Below are 18,285 nucleotides of genomic sequence, written 5' to 3' on the forward strand. Positions count from 1 at the left end.
TCGATACCCTTTCCAAGTCTGTTCCTCACACGCAACGATACTGTGAAAAATAATGAATACAATTCTGATGACAGTATCCCTTTAGTGTTGGGGTCTGACTGTAACACAAGTTACATATGGCAAGCATTACCAGTGCTACAACTAAGAACATGCATTCTAGTTCTCAACTCTCACATAGTCCATTGTCTTTTGTAGTTTATCCAGAGAAGGGAAGGGAGAAAAAAAAAAAAAAAAAATCAATCAGGAATGTCTTAATTCAGTCAAAGGTAAATTATTTTATATGAGCTCCCCCTCCCATGGACAAAAGCACCATTTCAAATAACAAGATTTGTTGCTAACAGTCAATTTAAGCCTTTCTTCAGTGCATCACCAAACAAAACCAAGCAAATCATGAAAGTGAACAGTGTAATCATCTGATGTTGGCAAACACCACACAGGACCTAAAGACTGTTTGTCAAAGTCAACACATAGGTAGCTACATACATTAGCAGATTTTACTGCAGGAAAGAACTGCAATCTCAAAAGATTACTTATTTGGATTAATTTAACCAGTTTTAAATGTTCACTACTCAAGACTTTGGATCCAGCTTTCAAAGAGCATGGTTTAGTTATATTATTTATATTATCCTAAGAACCTTGTACACAATTAAGCTGCACATGGGAATTGGTGCCTCCTTGGAGAAACTTTCTAAAGTACTATTATTAACTTCAATGAGAATTTAATTCAACAGTTAAACAAACATACTGATGTTGTAAAAGCTGGTATCAAAAGAAATACTCCAGAAAGACAAACTTGGTTTTAGACCCAATAGTCCGATTTTACATTTCTTAGCAGTGAGTTATTTATCAAATGTTCAGCAAAACCAAAGTTGTATCTTTCTAACCCAGAACTTTACTTCATTGCTCAAATCCCCAAATCATACATTTCAACTGCTGAAACACATAAGTGAAAGAAATCTGAAATGAGACAATACAGCTCTTTTAAACCATAATGTAGCTAATCTAATTGGTTCCAAAACCTTTAACCCCTGAAACAAAGATATAGAACATTTCCATTTTGCTCCATTCTGTTAATACATATGAAAACACCACTTAAAACCCCCTGACTTTGTCATGTGGACAGCACTTTTTTTAGCCTCTCCAGATCTAGAGCCATCTGCAAGCCCCCTGCTCATCACTGTTAAAATACAAAAATATGGAATGTTAAATACAAAGGGCAACTTCAGCTCTGGTGTTTATAATTGCAGTAGTAACAAAAGCTTCTGTGAGAACTGCAACAGGTACACTAGTAGAAGAATTGGCGTAAGCATAACTTCTTACAAAGAATAAATTTTTAAGTGAAGAAGACATGGTTAGGATTAAAACTTTTGCACGTTCATTAATTTGTGTTCAAACAAAGATTATACAGTTACAGAACAGAATTGATAGCAGTATTGTATGGGAGGGCACATTTGTTTTTGGTTACATGACTAAGAATGCAACTAAGTTACAATCAACTTCTCTTAAAAAAAAAAAAAAAGAAGCATACAGGTTACCAAATTCCTCCAATTCTTCATAAATGCTACTCTATTTGCAAAAGGAAAATGCAGGTATAGGAGAAAACTCCTGAAAATTTACTCTGCTCTGCAAAGAGAGTATTTCTTGGAGGGCTTGTTGTACCCGCATAGATCTTAAAGGTACAAGTTTATGCTTATGTGAGATGAAACAAGATTTAAATCCTATATATGTCAATTTAATTTTTATTTTGGAGGTCTTAAAGTTAGGAAAAGAAGTTCAGATTCCCAGTTAACCTTGAGCTTGGCTTTTTAAAATAAATGTCAACTACACAGGCTATTTTGAATTCAGTGGATGATTTTCAAAAGTACAGCAGACAACTGCACACACATCATCATTTGGTCTGACAAAAAAAAGTTTCTGAATTAAAGAAGTCAGATCACTTACTAATTTATCTAAAGAAGTTACAGCATTTTTAATGCAACTTTACTGAAGTGGAATGTACATTAATCCTCTGAATATGGCCTTTAAGGAAGACATAGAAGAAACACATAAAGGCTTTACGTCAGTATCTAAAAGCATTGGCTTGAGATTAAACAGGTAAGTAAGTAAAGGTTTCTCTCACTTGGATGGTTTGCTTACCTCTGGGGGGGGATATAAGGAGCAGATACTGTTGGCATAACTGTACAGGGTTCAACCACTGTTTTCTTGGCCTTTTTTGTCTTTTTTCTGACTTTCGATGTAGACCTAGCAGTTCTGACTGATCCCTCCTTTCTACAAACACCGTTTTTGATTTCAGCTTCTCCATAAATATTTAGAGGTCTCCGTATGCAACCTGGTGGAGTATGTACATCACAATAGGCAGTCTTTTTTACAGAGAACGTTGTCCCACTGCCAGTTAGTTCTTTCACAGGTTCCATTTTCATATATAGACCGGCTTTTTGAGCACACGTCACATGGAATGCAGTATAGCAGTTTGCTTTGTGGCACTGGATGCAGGCACCAACACCTTTCTGTTTACAGAGGTAGCATGTTAACTTCCATCTGGCTGGGGGAATGTTCCTGACACCATCAATTGGCTCGATAAAAACTGTATTGGCAAATCCAACTTCTGGAATCCACAAAGCACACACAACATGTCCCCAGCGATCATCATCAGTCTTTTTAAAGGCACCTCCCTTGTTTGGGCACAGCACACAGTCTACAGGCCGAGAACGGGACTGCAGACAGTGTCTGCAGAGCCACTGACCCTCAGGTATATATGGCACCCCATAGCATTCCTGATGTACTGCTAAATTACACATATCACAAAACAGGATTACATTGCTGTTCTGACATTCACCATCCATGCAAATACAACACACTGCATCTTCATCAATTAAAGACTGATGATCACCCTGTTTTTGGTTCTCACAATAAGACTCCTTTTCAAACCTATCCATAAGGAATTCAAACATGTTTTGTGAAACAACTGACACTCCATCACTTTTCCGCTTTTCATTTATTATTTCTAACCATGCGTAATCTTCCTCATCCATGTCATACTCAACTTCATTATCAAGTTCTTCTGCTGACTTCTCAATGAATTTATAATAAACTGGAGGTCTCCGAGGAGCTGAAGGGGGACTGTATTCAACAATCCGTACTTTTGGTTCTGGAAGAGGAGTTGTTGTAGCAGGTATGCCGTGTGAGCTCGGAATAACTTCATTTTTCTTTTTCACTTTGTTATTTTTATGCCGTTTGCTTCTTAGACAAACTGGTGGTCTTTCACTATTTTCCTTATTGCTGTTGCATTCACTCATTTCCTGGGCTGTAAGATCATCTTCTAATATAATCTCTAAAGGATCAAAGATACTGATCCTATGCAGGCGACCTTCAATTTCTATTTCAACCATTCTTTGAGCTTGAGCGTATGTCAAGGTTTCTCGTGTAGGGGAGTGCTTAATACTGCATGGGGATGAAGAATGCCTTGCTGCCGATACTCGATGGCATCTTCCTTTTCTCCTCATTTGGTAATGTTTACCTAAAACGAGAGCAACAGTTAAAATTATGAACTCTGAAAAATTACTTGAAAATGTGAGTTTTATTATAGTAAGAGAAATAACTTCAGTCCTATGGCTCCCAAACCACCTATCCAATTAAAAAAAACAAACACTAGCAACAACAGAAAAACACTTCTTACCCTTAGTTTGTAAGACCGCTCTGTCTTGAACAAAATAACTTAATGATAAAACGATCTCCTAAATGCTAGCTTCTCTAAGTAAACACAGCTATATAAAATCCATAATAAAAATGCTACAGAAGAGCTAACGGGAACAACTCTGCATGAGAAAAAAAGGAAAAATGTAAGAAAAATTGAAAGAAAATTTTAAGAAAATCTTTAATACAGTAATACCAATTGCTGAGTAATTGGAATTGCAATTAAAATGCAGTTTCATTTTTTTTTTCCAGAGCTTTGGATTTTTTTCTCTAGATCTCCCCTCTAAAGGTACTAACATAATCCTGAAAGAAAGTTTTTCCCACAAGTGTATCCAGTACAGTTTGAAACACGTTTTAACAGCTCAGTACACCTATACCTAAAGCTAGAAAAACATGCATACCTCCAAATTTGATGCATGCAGTTTGACAGCTTTTTTATTTTTTTTTATTTCTTCATTAATCTATTGTTCTTTACCCTACTACACTTACCCACAGAAACGGTTCTACAAACACTGTATCTGAGAATTACATCATTGCCAAGGCCACAAAGTTATCAGCATCAATGCACGTTTTATTGTTTTACATAACCCCCATACTGGCAGGTTGAATCCCAGTCAGTGCCAAAACTTCTGAATACAGAGAGATGTTCGAAATGACAAGAACACAATTAAAACTGCAATGACCAATAAGGTGAAGTTATGGCTGCAGTTATGAAATATTCCACTTGTAATTTGACTTACGCTGAAGACATGCTCTGAGCATCTGTGTGCACACATCCCTCACACCCTAGTCCCTCAACCCATTCTTTGAGATTTCTCCTCAGCAACTGGAGTAGGCGAGTATCTCCCTGTCTTTAAATTCAAGCCCAAGCTCTTTATAAAATAAAAATGACATAATTTCCAAGTTCATCAGCTACTGGAACAAGATCAGCACCCATTACACACAACATACCAAAAAAAAGACTTTTTTTCCCCCTAGCATGAAGTACTGTGACTAGGAGAGGAATTCTAGAATTCCTAGAACAGAAATTCTAGTTGAGAGCTTCCATCCTTACACTCTATATGACATTTATTTTTCCCCTCCTACAAAGGCTGAACACTATTATAGAACCAACTGATAATCTCAAGCTTAGAAGTTCTTCTAATCCCCTTCCTAATAAATCATTAATAAAGCAAACTTCAACCTCAGGTACAGAAAAAAACAACTCTTGATCTTTAATCACCTGTTTAAAGTATTATCAGGGCCTCCTGTTTTAATTCTGATCAGACAGAAATACTGCGACACTGACAAATTCATGTCACTGTCACCTATCAGTTAAAATAACTCAGCTAGCATCAGCATGTGTTGCCAAAAATGCAGACAATTACAGAGATCAGAGCACAGTTATTGCCACAAAGCACCAGAGATATTTCATGAAGAAAATAGCAAACTGAAACAATTAATACACAAAACATCCCATGCAGCCTGCCTTTTGCTTTTGTTCAGCCTGTGACGCCAATTTCAAAAAAAATGGCCTTCGAAGTCCCAAGGAACTCATTTTAAGGGAAGACTAGACAATTTAGGCAACAAGTGTTAAAAGCAGCTCAAGAGGGTCTTATCTGCTCTCACAAACTGCCCTTGGTCTCCCAAAGAGAAATTAAAAAGATGAATCTGAACTTATTATTCATGTTAAGATTAAGTGTATTACTCACAGATCTGACTTTTACACAGATATTCCTTAATTCTTATTACTTGTTTTTATAGCACAAGCTCAAAACCACACAACAGTCAGTGTTTAATCATCACACACCTCTGATCTGCTGTTTATAAACAATGAATGAATAAAAAAAGGTTCCATCTCTTCAAGCAAGTTTGGAGACATATTTAATAATCTAGTTCTGTTAAATAACATAGGATTAAATTAGACCTATTTCTTAACTCCAGAAGAAGTTTATACAGCTAATGCTGTTACTGAAGGTCCAATAACTAGAAACAGACATACAGATAATTTAACTGCAATTAGAAGTTAGTTCCCACAGTTTCACAACAGATTTTGTAATTCAGAGGCCAAAGATAACACAGTGACCCTGATTTGTTTATTCACATGAACAAATATAAGAGTTTTTTTTAGCTAGTACACACTGATGTATCAGTGTACAGCAAGCTACTACGGATCACTATGGTTTCATTTTATGGTATTTTTTGATACTTGTCTTGAATTTAGTCACCAATAAAAACAAACAATAACAAAAACCAGATCATTTAGTTGTGTTTACCTCATACAATTGCACTTTAGTTCTGTCTAGATGTTAAGGTCTGTGTTTTCTTTTTAAACCTCTCCTCCTACAACTATGAACAGACACACAACCAGCCAAGATGTTCATGAAGATAGCCAGTGTTCTAAACAAATTACAGGGGGAGACATGGGAGGTAGCCTTCAGAATCAAAAATTGTGCTACTTGTCCACATTTAATTATCTAACCTAACCCAGTATTACAGTATTATAATAATAATCTCCAATCTCACTACACTTATCTTTCTGAAATTCTTTAGCACAGCTGCAAAAAGGCAACAAGAGCAAGAAACTATTTTGAAGCACGTGTACTCTCATCTAGGACTACTGCCATCAATGTCAAACTGTATGAATCAATGCTAAACAGTGTCTGAGCTAACTAACATCTAAGCACCTCCCTTGAAATATTCAACTATACATAAAGCTCAATCATGAAGCAAATTACAATTTGCTGGGAAAACGGATACCCTACACATATAACACAGTGAACACAGAACTGGAATCGGTACTAATCTGGCATAATTTCATAGGAATTTAAGTGTGAATAACCTAAGCACTCCAGGAACCAAGGCAGCGGTGGCCTTGTTTTGTTGCCCTCACAAGTCTATTCCAGAGGAAGACTGGATTTCTACATAGCAAATTCATGACCAGCTTTTGGTTTGCTTTTACTAGTTAATTATCAGACACCTTTCTTCCCTCACCCTCCAGAGTATCCTTCAGGCCCATTGGAATGAAGACTACGAACATAACTTTGAAAAGCAGTACACTATGCCACCACTTTCCAGTCGATATCGACAGCGACATCACACTTTCAGCAGAGTAATTTTAATATACTTCTGCCACAAGTTTTCTGCCTCTTTCAACAAGTCGAAGAGTGTAGGAGACCAAACAGGAAAGTCTGCAGCTCTTCCCTCTCTGAATTACCTCAGCTGCTTGTGAAGAAAACTGCTAGCAGCCACTTTGCCCCACCACAACACAAGCACACGAAGACAGCAGTCTGTGAGGACGGCCCGGTACGAGGCCCGGGATCACCAACTGGAGAAGCACCACAACACACTCTACTCACAAACTCCTTTCACAGCCTCCGTCCCAGTTACCTTCACCCAAACTGCCCAGCTCCCTGGACGCCCTGCTCGGTGGACTGGGGCCTGCCGTTCCCAATGGGCCATCGGAAGCAGCACGACACCGGGGCGCCGCTCAGCCCCAGACAATGAGGCGGGGGAAGCAGGGGAAGCAAACACTGCTGACGCGCACACGGGGAGAGGGGGGCACCACCCACGGCCTCGGCTGCGGCGCGGGAGCGTTTCCCCTCGGGGAAGGCTGGGGAGGACAGGGGGAGGCAGCTCGGCCTCGCTAAGGCCGCTGCGGTGGCCGCCGGCGCTGCCGCAACACACCGCCGCCCTCCAGCCCCCCCAAGGCCTCCCGACCCCCGCCGCCATCTCGCCCCCCAACCCCTGAGGCCCCACCCCCTTCCCCAGGCCCCGCCCCCGGCGGCTCCTGCGCGGACACTTCCTGCCCACGCCCAGGGAGCCTCCAGCGCGCACGCCCCCTCCGCTCCCGATGGTTCCTGCCCGACCCCGGCATTCCCCCCCCCCCCAGCTCCCCGCCTCCCCCCCTCCGCCCCCGGGAGGATGGTTCCTGCCCGGGCCCATCACCTCCCGGCCCTTCCCAACAGCCGCCTCCCTCCCTCCCCTCCGCGAAAATACTCGGCCCACCAAGATGGCGGCTGACAAAACAGCCCGAGCGGCGCCCTCCCCCAGACCGCCGCGCTCCGCTTCCCCCCCGCGCAGCCTCCCCGGCCGCCGACGGGCCCGGCCCTTCCCTTCCCTTTCCTTCCTCCCTTCCCTCCCTGTCCGCCCACCCACCCCCACGGCCGGTGGTCGGCGGGCCCCGCCGCCCTCCGCCGCCCTGCCCCGGCTTCACTCACGCTGTGGGAGCCGCCGAGGCGCGGCTGACAGACCTCCCGCTCCGCCTCTGCCGCCCTAATGGCGGAGCTCCCGCCGCTGCTGCTGCTGCCGCCCGCTCCCGCGGCGGCGGCGGGCGCTGAGAGGGCGGCGCTGCCCGCGGCGGCGGCGGCCCGGCGCTGGCTGCGGGGCTGCTGCTGCTGCTGCTGCGGCTGGTCCGGGCGCATTCGTGAGGCGCGGCGCGGGTCGCGCTCCGGCTGCGGGCTTCGGCGCTCGGCTCCCGGGGCTGAGCAGCTCCCCTCCCCCCTCGGCACAAACAATGCGGCTTCACCACAGCGCTGCGCCGACGGGGGGGAGGGAAGGAGGGAGGGAGGGAAGGAGGGAGAGGGAAGGGACGGGAGGGCGCCAGGCACCGCCCAGACCCGCTGCTGCCGCCGCTGCTGCCGCCGCCGGGCGGAGCCTGCGCGCCGCTGCCCGCCCGCCCCTCGATGGCGGAGGCAGCGCCGGGCCGCGCCTCAGGGGACAGGGCGGGAAGGCTCCGGCCCGGCCCGGCGAGGGGGCACGGAAATGCCTCAGCGCGGGGGGATTTAAACCCGGGCGAACAGGGTGTGTGTGTGTGTGCGCGCAGGGCGGGACAGGGGAGGGCTTCTTCATTGCAAAACCGAGGCTCGGAACTGCGCGTAACTGCGATTTATTATTTCTGCGGGCAAAGTCCAAGCCCAAGCTTAGAGAATTTGCTTGAAAGTTTGCTCTTACGTTGTCTCCGGGTCGTGCTTCTGCTTTTGAGTAACTGGTAACGGCCTTTACGTTTTGAGCGGGCAAAAACGGGTTGTTTCTAGCTCCCCGCGCAAAGGACAGCCTTTGTGGAGTATTATTTTTAGACAGCCATGTTCGAGATCTGGAGGATTTTACTGTATGTTTCCGTGGGACAGCTGCACCCACATGCTTCAAAAACTTCTTTTAAGCTAGCCCCATCTGAGGGAAACACTTGTCTTTGCCTATCACAGAAAGTCCTGTGTGCAGTAAAAAACAGCAAGAGTAGGTGTGGTGCTCTTTGCCCATCTGCAACCACCCCCCACTGAATAAAGCTTTCTTCAAAACTTTTTTTTTTTTTTTATAGCAGTAGCATTTGCTTGCCTCAGTTACTCCAGTAATAAATCTATGGCTAGGAAAACAAATATAGATACACCTGTCATTACTTTCTTGCAAAAAGTGAATTAAGGTCCAGAGAGCTCAAGTAACTTAGCTAAGGAAATCTTGCACAAGCATTGTACGTACTTTCCAACTAATTTCCTCCCCTCCTCCCCCCATCAGGGACCATCTTGCAGGCTGCTCTCTAGCAAAGCAGAGGCTATTAAAACAGCTAACACTTGTGCACTGCACTCAGTGTAGAAGCAGATCTGTAGGATCACATTGGCACAGTAACTTCAATTTCAGATTTTTTTTTTTTTTTTTAAATAATGTATTAACTATACAAGTCATTTGGTCATTCATGTACTGCTTATAAGGAATTACTCTCTGGGTATATCACTTAGATGGCCATACCGTCAGTCTCGGAAGCCTTACACCACGTTGATTTAAATTAGTGTAGAATTCAGCTTGTGACAGATACTAAAGGGGAAGCAGCATACTAAATCATATAAGCTAGTGTACAGTCAAGTTGTAAAAATGACTAGAAATGACATTGTCAAGAAGCTAATGAGTATAATAAAATCCCATTTATGAAAAAAAAACATGTTGTTTCATCTTTTAACTGATAATCCACATATGTATCTGTCCTGCAGCTGTACAAGTGCTTTATAACTGGAGACAAGTTTTCCACAGAGAGCTTGATGGTGTCCATACTCTGCTGTGTCTGATGCACAAGTAAGTCTGGCACTTTTCCATTTATGTTTTTTTTTTTTCCTGCCAGGTGGATTGCAGCACTCGATAGCTGCACATCCCTTCAATAATGCAGCATTCCTTACGTGTATTTGTACCATTTAACCATCTTTTTGCAGTTTGATTCCATGCTTTATTCTCCAGTAAGGTCTACTTATGTGACTTTGTTGAGATTCATCTTCCAGCTCTGCCTGCCCTGTGCATAAGGCACATTTGGTAAAAACACCCCATCTATAAAGTGTAATGTCTTAAACTTCATGGTGATAAAAAGAGGAAGTGGTAGTTCCAAAATCATTTCATTATAAAGACAGTGATCATTGATTCCCACGACCTGTTGACCAAGGACTCATTGCACAGCCTGAATCTATCATGACAACGTGTTACAGTGCCAGGACCTGATCTCCCAACTAATTTGAAATGACAGGCTTCTGGTCTATTTTAGCGTAACACAGAAAGGCCTCCGTGCTCCTTATATTCTCTGCAGAGTTTCAAAGAACTGCTGAGCTTCATTTCCTGGTGCCCATACTAAAGACTCTAACTCCACTTCAAATTACTAACATACAGGCAGGGTTCATCAGGGCTCTAGATCCTTGCAATTAACCTCAGGAAGAAGGTATGATTTTTTACTATGGACTGCCCAGGCTCTGGCACAGAATGCGTGCAATTCCTTGATACAGTGTTTCACAGCAATGGCACAAAGATCAGAGCAGGCCTGACACACAGTCCAGTAATAGGAGCCTTACACTTTCGAACCTCCTCTCATTGACCTTATGACAGGCTACTAGATCAGGATCTTCAATCCTCAGTGTTAAATATCTGTAATATTAGCTCACATTCGTTCAAAATGCAATAATGTACAGTATTGCCTGGTGTATTTGACCAGTCCTGAGCACACACTGCTATAATCTCAAAGATTTGTTTCTTTGCCTGCTCAATCTCACAAGTGAGACCTAGTGCCTCAAAATAGTATTATTTCCATTTTTGGAAGAGGAGGAAACAATTTTAATGGGATGCCGTACAATATTAAGCAAAAAGATAACTGGCCCTCTGCATGATAGTTTGATGAAAACAGGACCCTCATCACCTTTTTTGGCACTAACTCAATGTGTGTGGGGGGAGGGATTTGGTCCTGCTCCATCACAATCTTCACACTCCTGCTTAGCAGCATCAGATTTTGATTCAAGTTGCCACTGCTGACTCACTTTCCAAGAAAGATTTTCACAGATGGAATATCTTCTGCTTACCAGCTTTCACCTGCAGTAGTTATCAAATTCTTAAGACAAACATTTCAAGAGGAAAGAACCATGTAAACAAACTCAAATGCTATCCATCTGCTAATTTCCCCTTTCAGAATCAACCTTTGAGACACTACTACATTGCTCAAGTATATCACATGCACAGCAACACCTTTTTTTCCAGATTAATAGAGATCAACTCAGACTTGCTGCTGCACTTAATTTTTGGCAGCGGTACTGATTTTCCTCGGATGGAACTCCCTTTCCTTCTTTGAACAGCCAGCTGCTAAAAGGACAAGCAAGAGCCAGATCCCATTCCACATGTTCTTTGGAAGTCACAAGAACCTTTCAGTTTCCAGATAGATTTTGGACATGGGTTTTCACCCCAGCATGATGACAACTCTGACTAACTTTGCTAGGATATGGAACAAAGAATATGATTCCTCAGACCAAAATGTCCCTATAAAATTTTCTAAGTCTCACTTCCCCACTATATGGTTTACTTCTACACACAATTATATTCCCCCCAAATACTGTCTGATAATATATGTTACTATGGTTCTTCACATCCTGCAAGGGGGATGCTTTTCCATTTCACTTACCTCGTCGGTTGTGGCACTGGCCAATTACTCACGGGGCCTGACTGTGCAAGGCCAGCTGTTCTTAAAAAAGGTTGTTCCCAAACATCGCAGAAGCCTGGACAGCATGAACTATGATTAAGATGCTGAAACCCTATCACAAGACATGTTACAGCAACATGCTGACAAAAACACAAAGGTTCTCTATTTAGAACATTGATAAGGAGACCCTTTAGATCACCAGAACAGTTCACGATGATCCAAAGGAACAGCCTTCTCTGAAGCAGGTTTTAAAACAGACTGCAGTCTCTGTCAATGCCTCGTATGGTACTGATAAAGACAGAGCCCTTTTATCATCAGAGGTCCACCAGAACTCAAGCTACATCACTGTGCTTGCTAAGAAATACCTCTGTGACTTACATCTGCTGAACAGTCCTGTGGAATGTTATCTATAGATAATACTTAAAGACCATTTGACAGAGTGGTCTTTAGGCTGTACAGCTGCTATGCAAAGGTCCTTACCCCGTTTCCATTTAAGCGTTTGTATGAACTACTGCTTGGAGTCACCCATTGCAAGAAGAGTTATGTAGCCTTTGTGGTTAAACAGCTCTTCGAGAGGCAGAATTTACAAGGAGACCTACTTCCTGCCTTCCTTACCCTTCCACTGTTTCAAATCCTTTAACATCACATACCTTTGGGATTTCAGAGTTATAAGGCTCCCTTTGCGAAATGTGCATACAAACTTTGCACAATGGAAGGTGGGGCTTGAACTCACCCCTGCAGACACTGAAAATATTAAAAACAAAAAATAGTATTAGAATATATGTTAAGGCATATCTGTGTTACACTTCAAAAAAAAATTCCAAATTAACTTCTATTTTTTTCAAAATGCTGCACCAAAAGCACAGAGTCTGCCCATCTACTCACCTGTAGGTCTTTTAAATAGCAAAACAGCAGCATGCTCAGTGAAGAGAATTCAATGAATGCATCCTTGGTGATTCAAGATATATAGCCATAGAACTTATGTCAACCACATTGCTGAAATTTCAGAGTTGTTGTGAAGTAAGAAGATTCAAAAGCTCAGAAGCAGGTCAGAAAGAAAGTTATATGACTTAGTATTTCTTCTTAAGCTTATTAAAATAATAATAAAAATCAAACACCATTTGAGCAGTTATTTGGACACATACCTAATGATATTGTTGTTTACAAAAGAGCAGACAGAACCTTAAACAAGGAAGTATCATTCGCCTTCTCTCCTGTCATTGCCTCTTTGGCATTAATTATTCAATTCCTAGTGCTTACAGATTGGCACCTTTAATATGTTCTGTATAGTAACTCCACCTGCAAAGGCCTTTATGGGGAGCTATCCCTGCCAAATGGTAATTGCCCTCATAATAACCCTTCACTGTTTAGCCTGTTGATTTTCTCTTTAGTCCCCTGAACTGCCTCACTGCACAATCAGACAAACATGATTGTCAGGGCAAGGAAGGCAGCAGGAAAGTAAACCCAGGGTCTGAGTGCCCCTTTAGCATTCCTAATTATTAGGCATCATTAGCTTAAGCTGACAAAAGAAGCTGCATGTTTAGAATGGGAATGTCTGTCTCGATTAACATAGAATAAGTAACCGGGCCAAGTTATGGACAAAGACAAAACGTCCGTGGTAATGGGTGGGAATCAAAGAGCAAAACAATAATTGCTATGTGAAAAGTTCTAAATATATCGTACTTACATAGCAAAGAACTACAGCCACTGTGGCTAAACAATTTACACTGTATTTTGACTTTTTTTTTTTTTTGCAAGATGTGCTGAGGAACCCGGCAGATGAAGGCTATTTATAGAAGGTTAATGAAACAAATTAAATTATTTGAACTGAAAATTTGTGTCAAAAAGTAGCCACAAAGGGGGGAGTGGAATTGCTCACCACAAAAATACTTATCACACAATAAATTTTCCAAATCAAACATTTTCAGTAGTTTCTAACTTCTTCCTGTAGTTGTTTTCCTCATCAGGTTTGAGTTTCAGAAGATTTTTCTTTCAACTTGAATTCAGGCAACTGCTTAAGCCAGCATGTAAACAATATTACTAGAAACACATTCTTCATTCTTATTTTCCCTGATAACCTTTTCCTGATCCCTTCCTGTACGCTGGAAACAGCCTTCATCCAAGTAAAGAAATGTTACTCACTGCTTCCATGAAGTTTAATAACTTACAAGCGTTATGTATTAAATCACTTAGGTGACTTCCAAGGAATTTCCAATTTCTTGCTGTCAGTATCAGAACTTGTAACTCTAATATCTAATAAAATGCAAATTTTGAGTGAAGTGTTTTTCCTAGTTAGGTCACTCACAAAGGTGCATCTCCGAGAAAGAATCCAATGTTTACACCAAGTTAATACTTCAGCTCTAGTATAATTAAATTAAAATTCAATCAGCGATGAAACAAATCCAGCCTTAATTACTTTACTACCTCTTCCTCATTCATTCTCAAGGACAGACCTGGTCTGCAGCTGATTAAGACAGTATGTAGCAGAGGAAGCCTTACTGTTGGAATCCCCAGTCATTTACTGCAGAAGTAATCCCAGAATAGATGGGCTCATTTAGAATTAAAACCTTGTCTCCTCATTTACATGAGGAAAGACAACAAAGCAAGGTGACATCACCTTGTGGAGGAAAAGTGAAAAAATAAATCAGGAGCAAGATTTTGAATACATGACATCCACAAAAAAATTAGCAAACAGGAAAGCCAGATATAGCTCATAGCTTCAGAAAGAGTCCAGAGAAAGACAATCCCCTGATCACAGAAACCCTACTTGTATGTATCAGATAACAAGCAAGCAGTAATGAGCCCTGTGTGGGTTTTATTTGCCTTATCTCAGACCTGGCTACCTTGGCCAGTGCCTGGTGCTGGGTGATAGAGATCTTCCAAAATCACATTTACATAAATCTGTTCTAATATATAATATGACCTCATAGAGCAAAACAAATCTTAAAAAAAAAAAAAGAATCTTCAATTTGATCACTCCTCATAGACATATTCCAGCATCGTCCTCATTCCACACAAAGGTTAAATATGAATAAATCCTCTGAACTTCCTGTCATATGCACAACTCCACACCAAAATTACCAACATAACACTCCTGATGTGCTATAAATCCAGGACAAAAAAAAAGATTATCCAGTTGTTTGTGACAAATGAGGTAATTAATATAAAAACACAAAGGCATCATGGCTTTGGCAGAGAATACTGTTTAAACTTGCTCACAACCACAGCATAATTATTTATTCTTTCTTTTCTCCACTGCATAATTATTCATTCTTTCTTTTCTGAGCATCCAGCTTGACACCTTGGATATGATGAGCAGAGCCAAGTGCCTGCTGAAGTTAATGGGGTATGTATGCTAAATATATAAATACTCTCCTATGTTAAGTGTTCTTAGAAACCATACCCTTGTGATACTAAATTGGACATACAAATTTAGTACTTCTGACCTTTATTTTAAGGTTTTGATTTTAAGTTGGCACTATCTACACAGGGTCCTGGAAGAGGCTGGAGTCTATACAAGAAGAAAAATAAATCATTTTATTAAATATGTTATCTCAGTGCATACAAGAGGCACAGATGCTTGATTTAAGAAGTATTATTTAAGACAGTTTTTGTCTTAATGATTTAATATGGAAAACGCACCACCAATACACAAGGCATTCAAAGTGAAGCTAAAGGTTTGAGTGATAAGTTTATTTCTGTTACTGAGTAAGAAGAGGTTTGGTGATAAATTCCGCTAAAACCAAGTAATAGCAGCAAAATGGTTATTGCTCCCATCACTGGTATTACCAACATGCCATTAAATAACATTAACTACCTCCAGTAGGGTACATATTCAGGAAGACAGAACTACATTCACTTATCATTGCACCATCACCATTACTACCAAGAAAAAAATAGAAATAGATAAGAACAATAAATTCAAACTAAGATGAAAAGCTTCGTGGCTGGAGAGACTCTGAGACTACAGAACACAAAGCTCTATCTGCAACAACTGCATCTCTGCAATCTTCTCATAGTATGTAACAGCATATTGACAGAAAAACAGATACATTTAAGGAATATATATATTCTGTCTGTCACAGTAGGAATGGACACAAGGTTTTCATCTAGTTGCTTGCTGATTTTAGGCTTTTATTATAGCCTGCCCTTGTATTGAGAATGACAGAGAGATATTTACTTACGGTTAGTGCAGTGATATTTCCTTCTTCTCCAGAGAATCTGAACAGTTTCTTTGGGACCATGCTCTTTTAGCCTTCTGATATTCCGCAAAATACAACAGGGAGTTAGGTATATGGAGTTTGCTCCAGGGACTGAGAAATGAATTTTTGACATTCATTTAGTATGAGATCACTTTTAATTCATGTCAGGTTAAGTTAAAAGTACAAATAAAGGTGTTTATTCACTATACCTGAAACAGACAACAAGTTCATAAAAATATATAAATGGGGGGGGAAAAAAAGATACTCTTTGAGGTTAAATAAGAGAATTTTTGGTTACTTACTGTCAAGATGCCCTGCATAAGCTTTCCTAATATCCACCTTGCCAAAGGTTTATGTTCTTTCACATACGTACACCTCAGATTGCATACTTTATGCAGAATCTACATCTTTAGACTATCACCACACCCAAACTGTGACATCCACCACAAGCTGGCAGTCTGGAGCCTTCCCCAGGTATTACAGTTACTTTCTTTCCTCTTTGCAGTCATGTTATCAGATCACTCACACCTCTTGGTTTTATTCTTCATATTAACTGACTGATTGAGAGAAGCCTTTCTGACCTGTTCTGTTCAGATTTTTGAGACTGACTTTCTTACATTTCTGGTGTATTTTTGTGGAACAGAAAGAAGTCACAGCTATATCACACCCAATGTGTGATATACATCTATACGCTGATTGGTTTTCATGTAACAGATGATTTAACGAAAGTAGATATTTCTTTAACCACTACTGAAATTTTCATAATAGAACGTGTGAAAAAAAATGAAGACATTCAGAAAAATGTGTACAGAATCAGGAACGTGCAGTGGGAGAGTACAAAATGAATTTTCAGTCTCTTTAAGTCTACTATACAGTTTTCAACTATAAATTGAAAACTCTTGAAAGTCGTTAACTATCACACACAAAAAAAAAGTTGTCATATTCTTATGTTGTCATGCCTTCCAAGGTGCAGTGAGAGTAACTATATAATTCCAAGTAACATTCAACATGTTGTTACAATTTTATAGTTCTCTAAGAGATGCTTTTTGAGATTTCTATTTGTTATTATTGCATGTTGAATAATCACCATGATTGCTAGTCAAGAGACTGGTGATAGAGCCTAAGCTAAGCTCCCACATTTGTTACTGAGTCTGACAGACCTGGCCAAGACCAAACTCTGTTTTTAGGCAGCTGTATCCATATAAATGCATTCTTGTAACAATGGAAACTGGGCAAGCCAGAGTAACTTTGTCTCAAATTACTTTGGCCTCAAAGTTACTTGGCCTCAATTTTCTATAGTAGCAGTTCAACTGCAAAAACATAAGTTAAAAAGTTATACTATGGAATGAAGAAGGACTGTCAGCACACACTCTAATACCTACTTTATTTCAAGTCTGAGTAGCATATGAACTTTGCAAGAGATTTCCCAAGGAAGCACTAACTCTAACAGATCATTTACTTTATGCTGACCAGCAACATCCACTTGCAAGGCTGCACAAATAGAAGTACAGCCATACAAACAGGGTAGAAAAATGATCAAGAGTTCCACTATTTCATATTGGAAAAGGACCAGCTGTTCCACCTCCCCCCCAGGCAGACATACATCCACCATGACATTTATTGCCTGAATTAGTTCATTAAAAAAGGAAAAAAAAAAAAAAAAGGAAAAAAAAAAAGTTAACTGATGAAAACAACTCAGATCAAAAAACAGATACTTGCTTAAATGTGGTGGTTGAAGAAAATAAGCTTCTCTCTCTAAACACTGGCTCAATTTAAAACATAGCATTGCTTTAAAAAAACAGAACAACAACAAAAAGAAAACGATTTTACCATCAGTGTTGTTACTGCTTTTCTCCTGCCAAAGGTAAGATGCAAGTTATCGTGACTGATAACAGTGAAGTCAAAGTAATAGAAGCCTACAACCGCCACCAGGAATCTGGCGACAAATGTCAAAGCCTCACCAGATCACGTCTTCACTCGGCTCTCCATACGTTAAAAACCAGCACCCACCCTACTTCGCCCCTGTCCCGAATGAAAAGCGTGGGTCACTCGGTCCACCTGGGGACCTCGACTGATCCTTCCCAACCACGGAAGGCAGCAAGCCAGCAACAACCGGACACCAGAACCGCAGAAGCTTCATCCAGAAGAGTGCTAGGATCCCAAGCTGGCTGGAACTGACACCACGGACACCATCGATCCTGAACGCCTCTCCTTGCGGTGCCCACGCAGGAGCTCAGATCCAAGCCCCCCGCGAGGCGCAGGCAGCAGACAGAGCAGCGGGCCCGTCCCCGCCGCCTTCGGAGCCGCCCCGCCGCCGCCACCCGCGCGGGGGCGGCCATTTTGCGGCGCGGTGACATGTTGTGCGTCGTGCGTGCCGCCGCTCGGCGGGCGGGCAGCGGCGGCGGCCGCGGAGCCGCCCCTCGGAGCCCGGCGCCTGCGCAGCGAGCCCTGTGGCGGCCGAGCCGGGGCAGGCTGCTG

At 41.6% G+C, this 18,285-nt stretch overlaps 1 protein-coding gene and 1 long non-coding RNA gene across 6 annotated transcripts in view; both read right to left on the bottom strand.

The window, feature by feature from the left end:
• The window catches only part of BRD1 (bromodomain containing 1), a 59,765-nt gene extending 51,544 nt beyond the window's left edge, over nucleotides 1-8,221 (bottom strand). For 3 of the 5 annotated variants that reach the window (XM_035333712.1, XM_035333703.1, XM_035333694.1), the window contains exons 1-2: nucleotides 7,893-8,217; nucleotides 2,137-3,517 (exon numbers count right to left, since the gene is read on the bottom strand). In XM_035333712.1, coding sequence (XP_035189603.1) covers nucleotides 2,137-3,503 — 1,367 coding nt within the window. In that variant the 5' untranslated portion in view covers nucleotides 3,504-3,517; nucleotides 7,893-8,217. Of the gene's footprint in view, nucleotides 1-2,136; nucleotides 3,518-6,889; nucleotides 7,005-7,892 lie in introns of those variants that run through there. The other 2 variants (XM_035333699.1, XM_035333723.1) reach the window with 2 other exon arrangements.
• A 1,344-nt stretch (nucleotides 8,222-9,565) lies between these two features.
• Nucleotides 9,566-13,471, bottom strand: LOC118171042. The gene is made up of 2 exons (XR_004753017.1): nucleotides 11,588-13,471; nucleotides 9,566-11,004 (listed from the first exon to the last, which is right to left on the bottom strand). It is a non-coding gene; the product is annotated as an uncharacterized LOC118171042 (long non-coding RNA).
• Between the last annotated feature and the right edge of the window lie 4,814 nt (nucleotides 13,472-18,285).

This window comes from Oxyura jamaicensis, chromosome 1 (genome assembly GCF_011077185.1).
Source record: "Oxyura jamaicensis isolate SHBP4307 breed ruddy duck chromosome 1, BPBGC_Ojam_1.0, whole genome shotgun sequence".
Lineage (NCBI taxonomy): Eukaryota > Metazoa > Chordata > Aves > Anseriformes > Anatidae > Oxyura > Oxyura jamaicensis.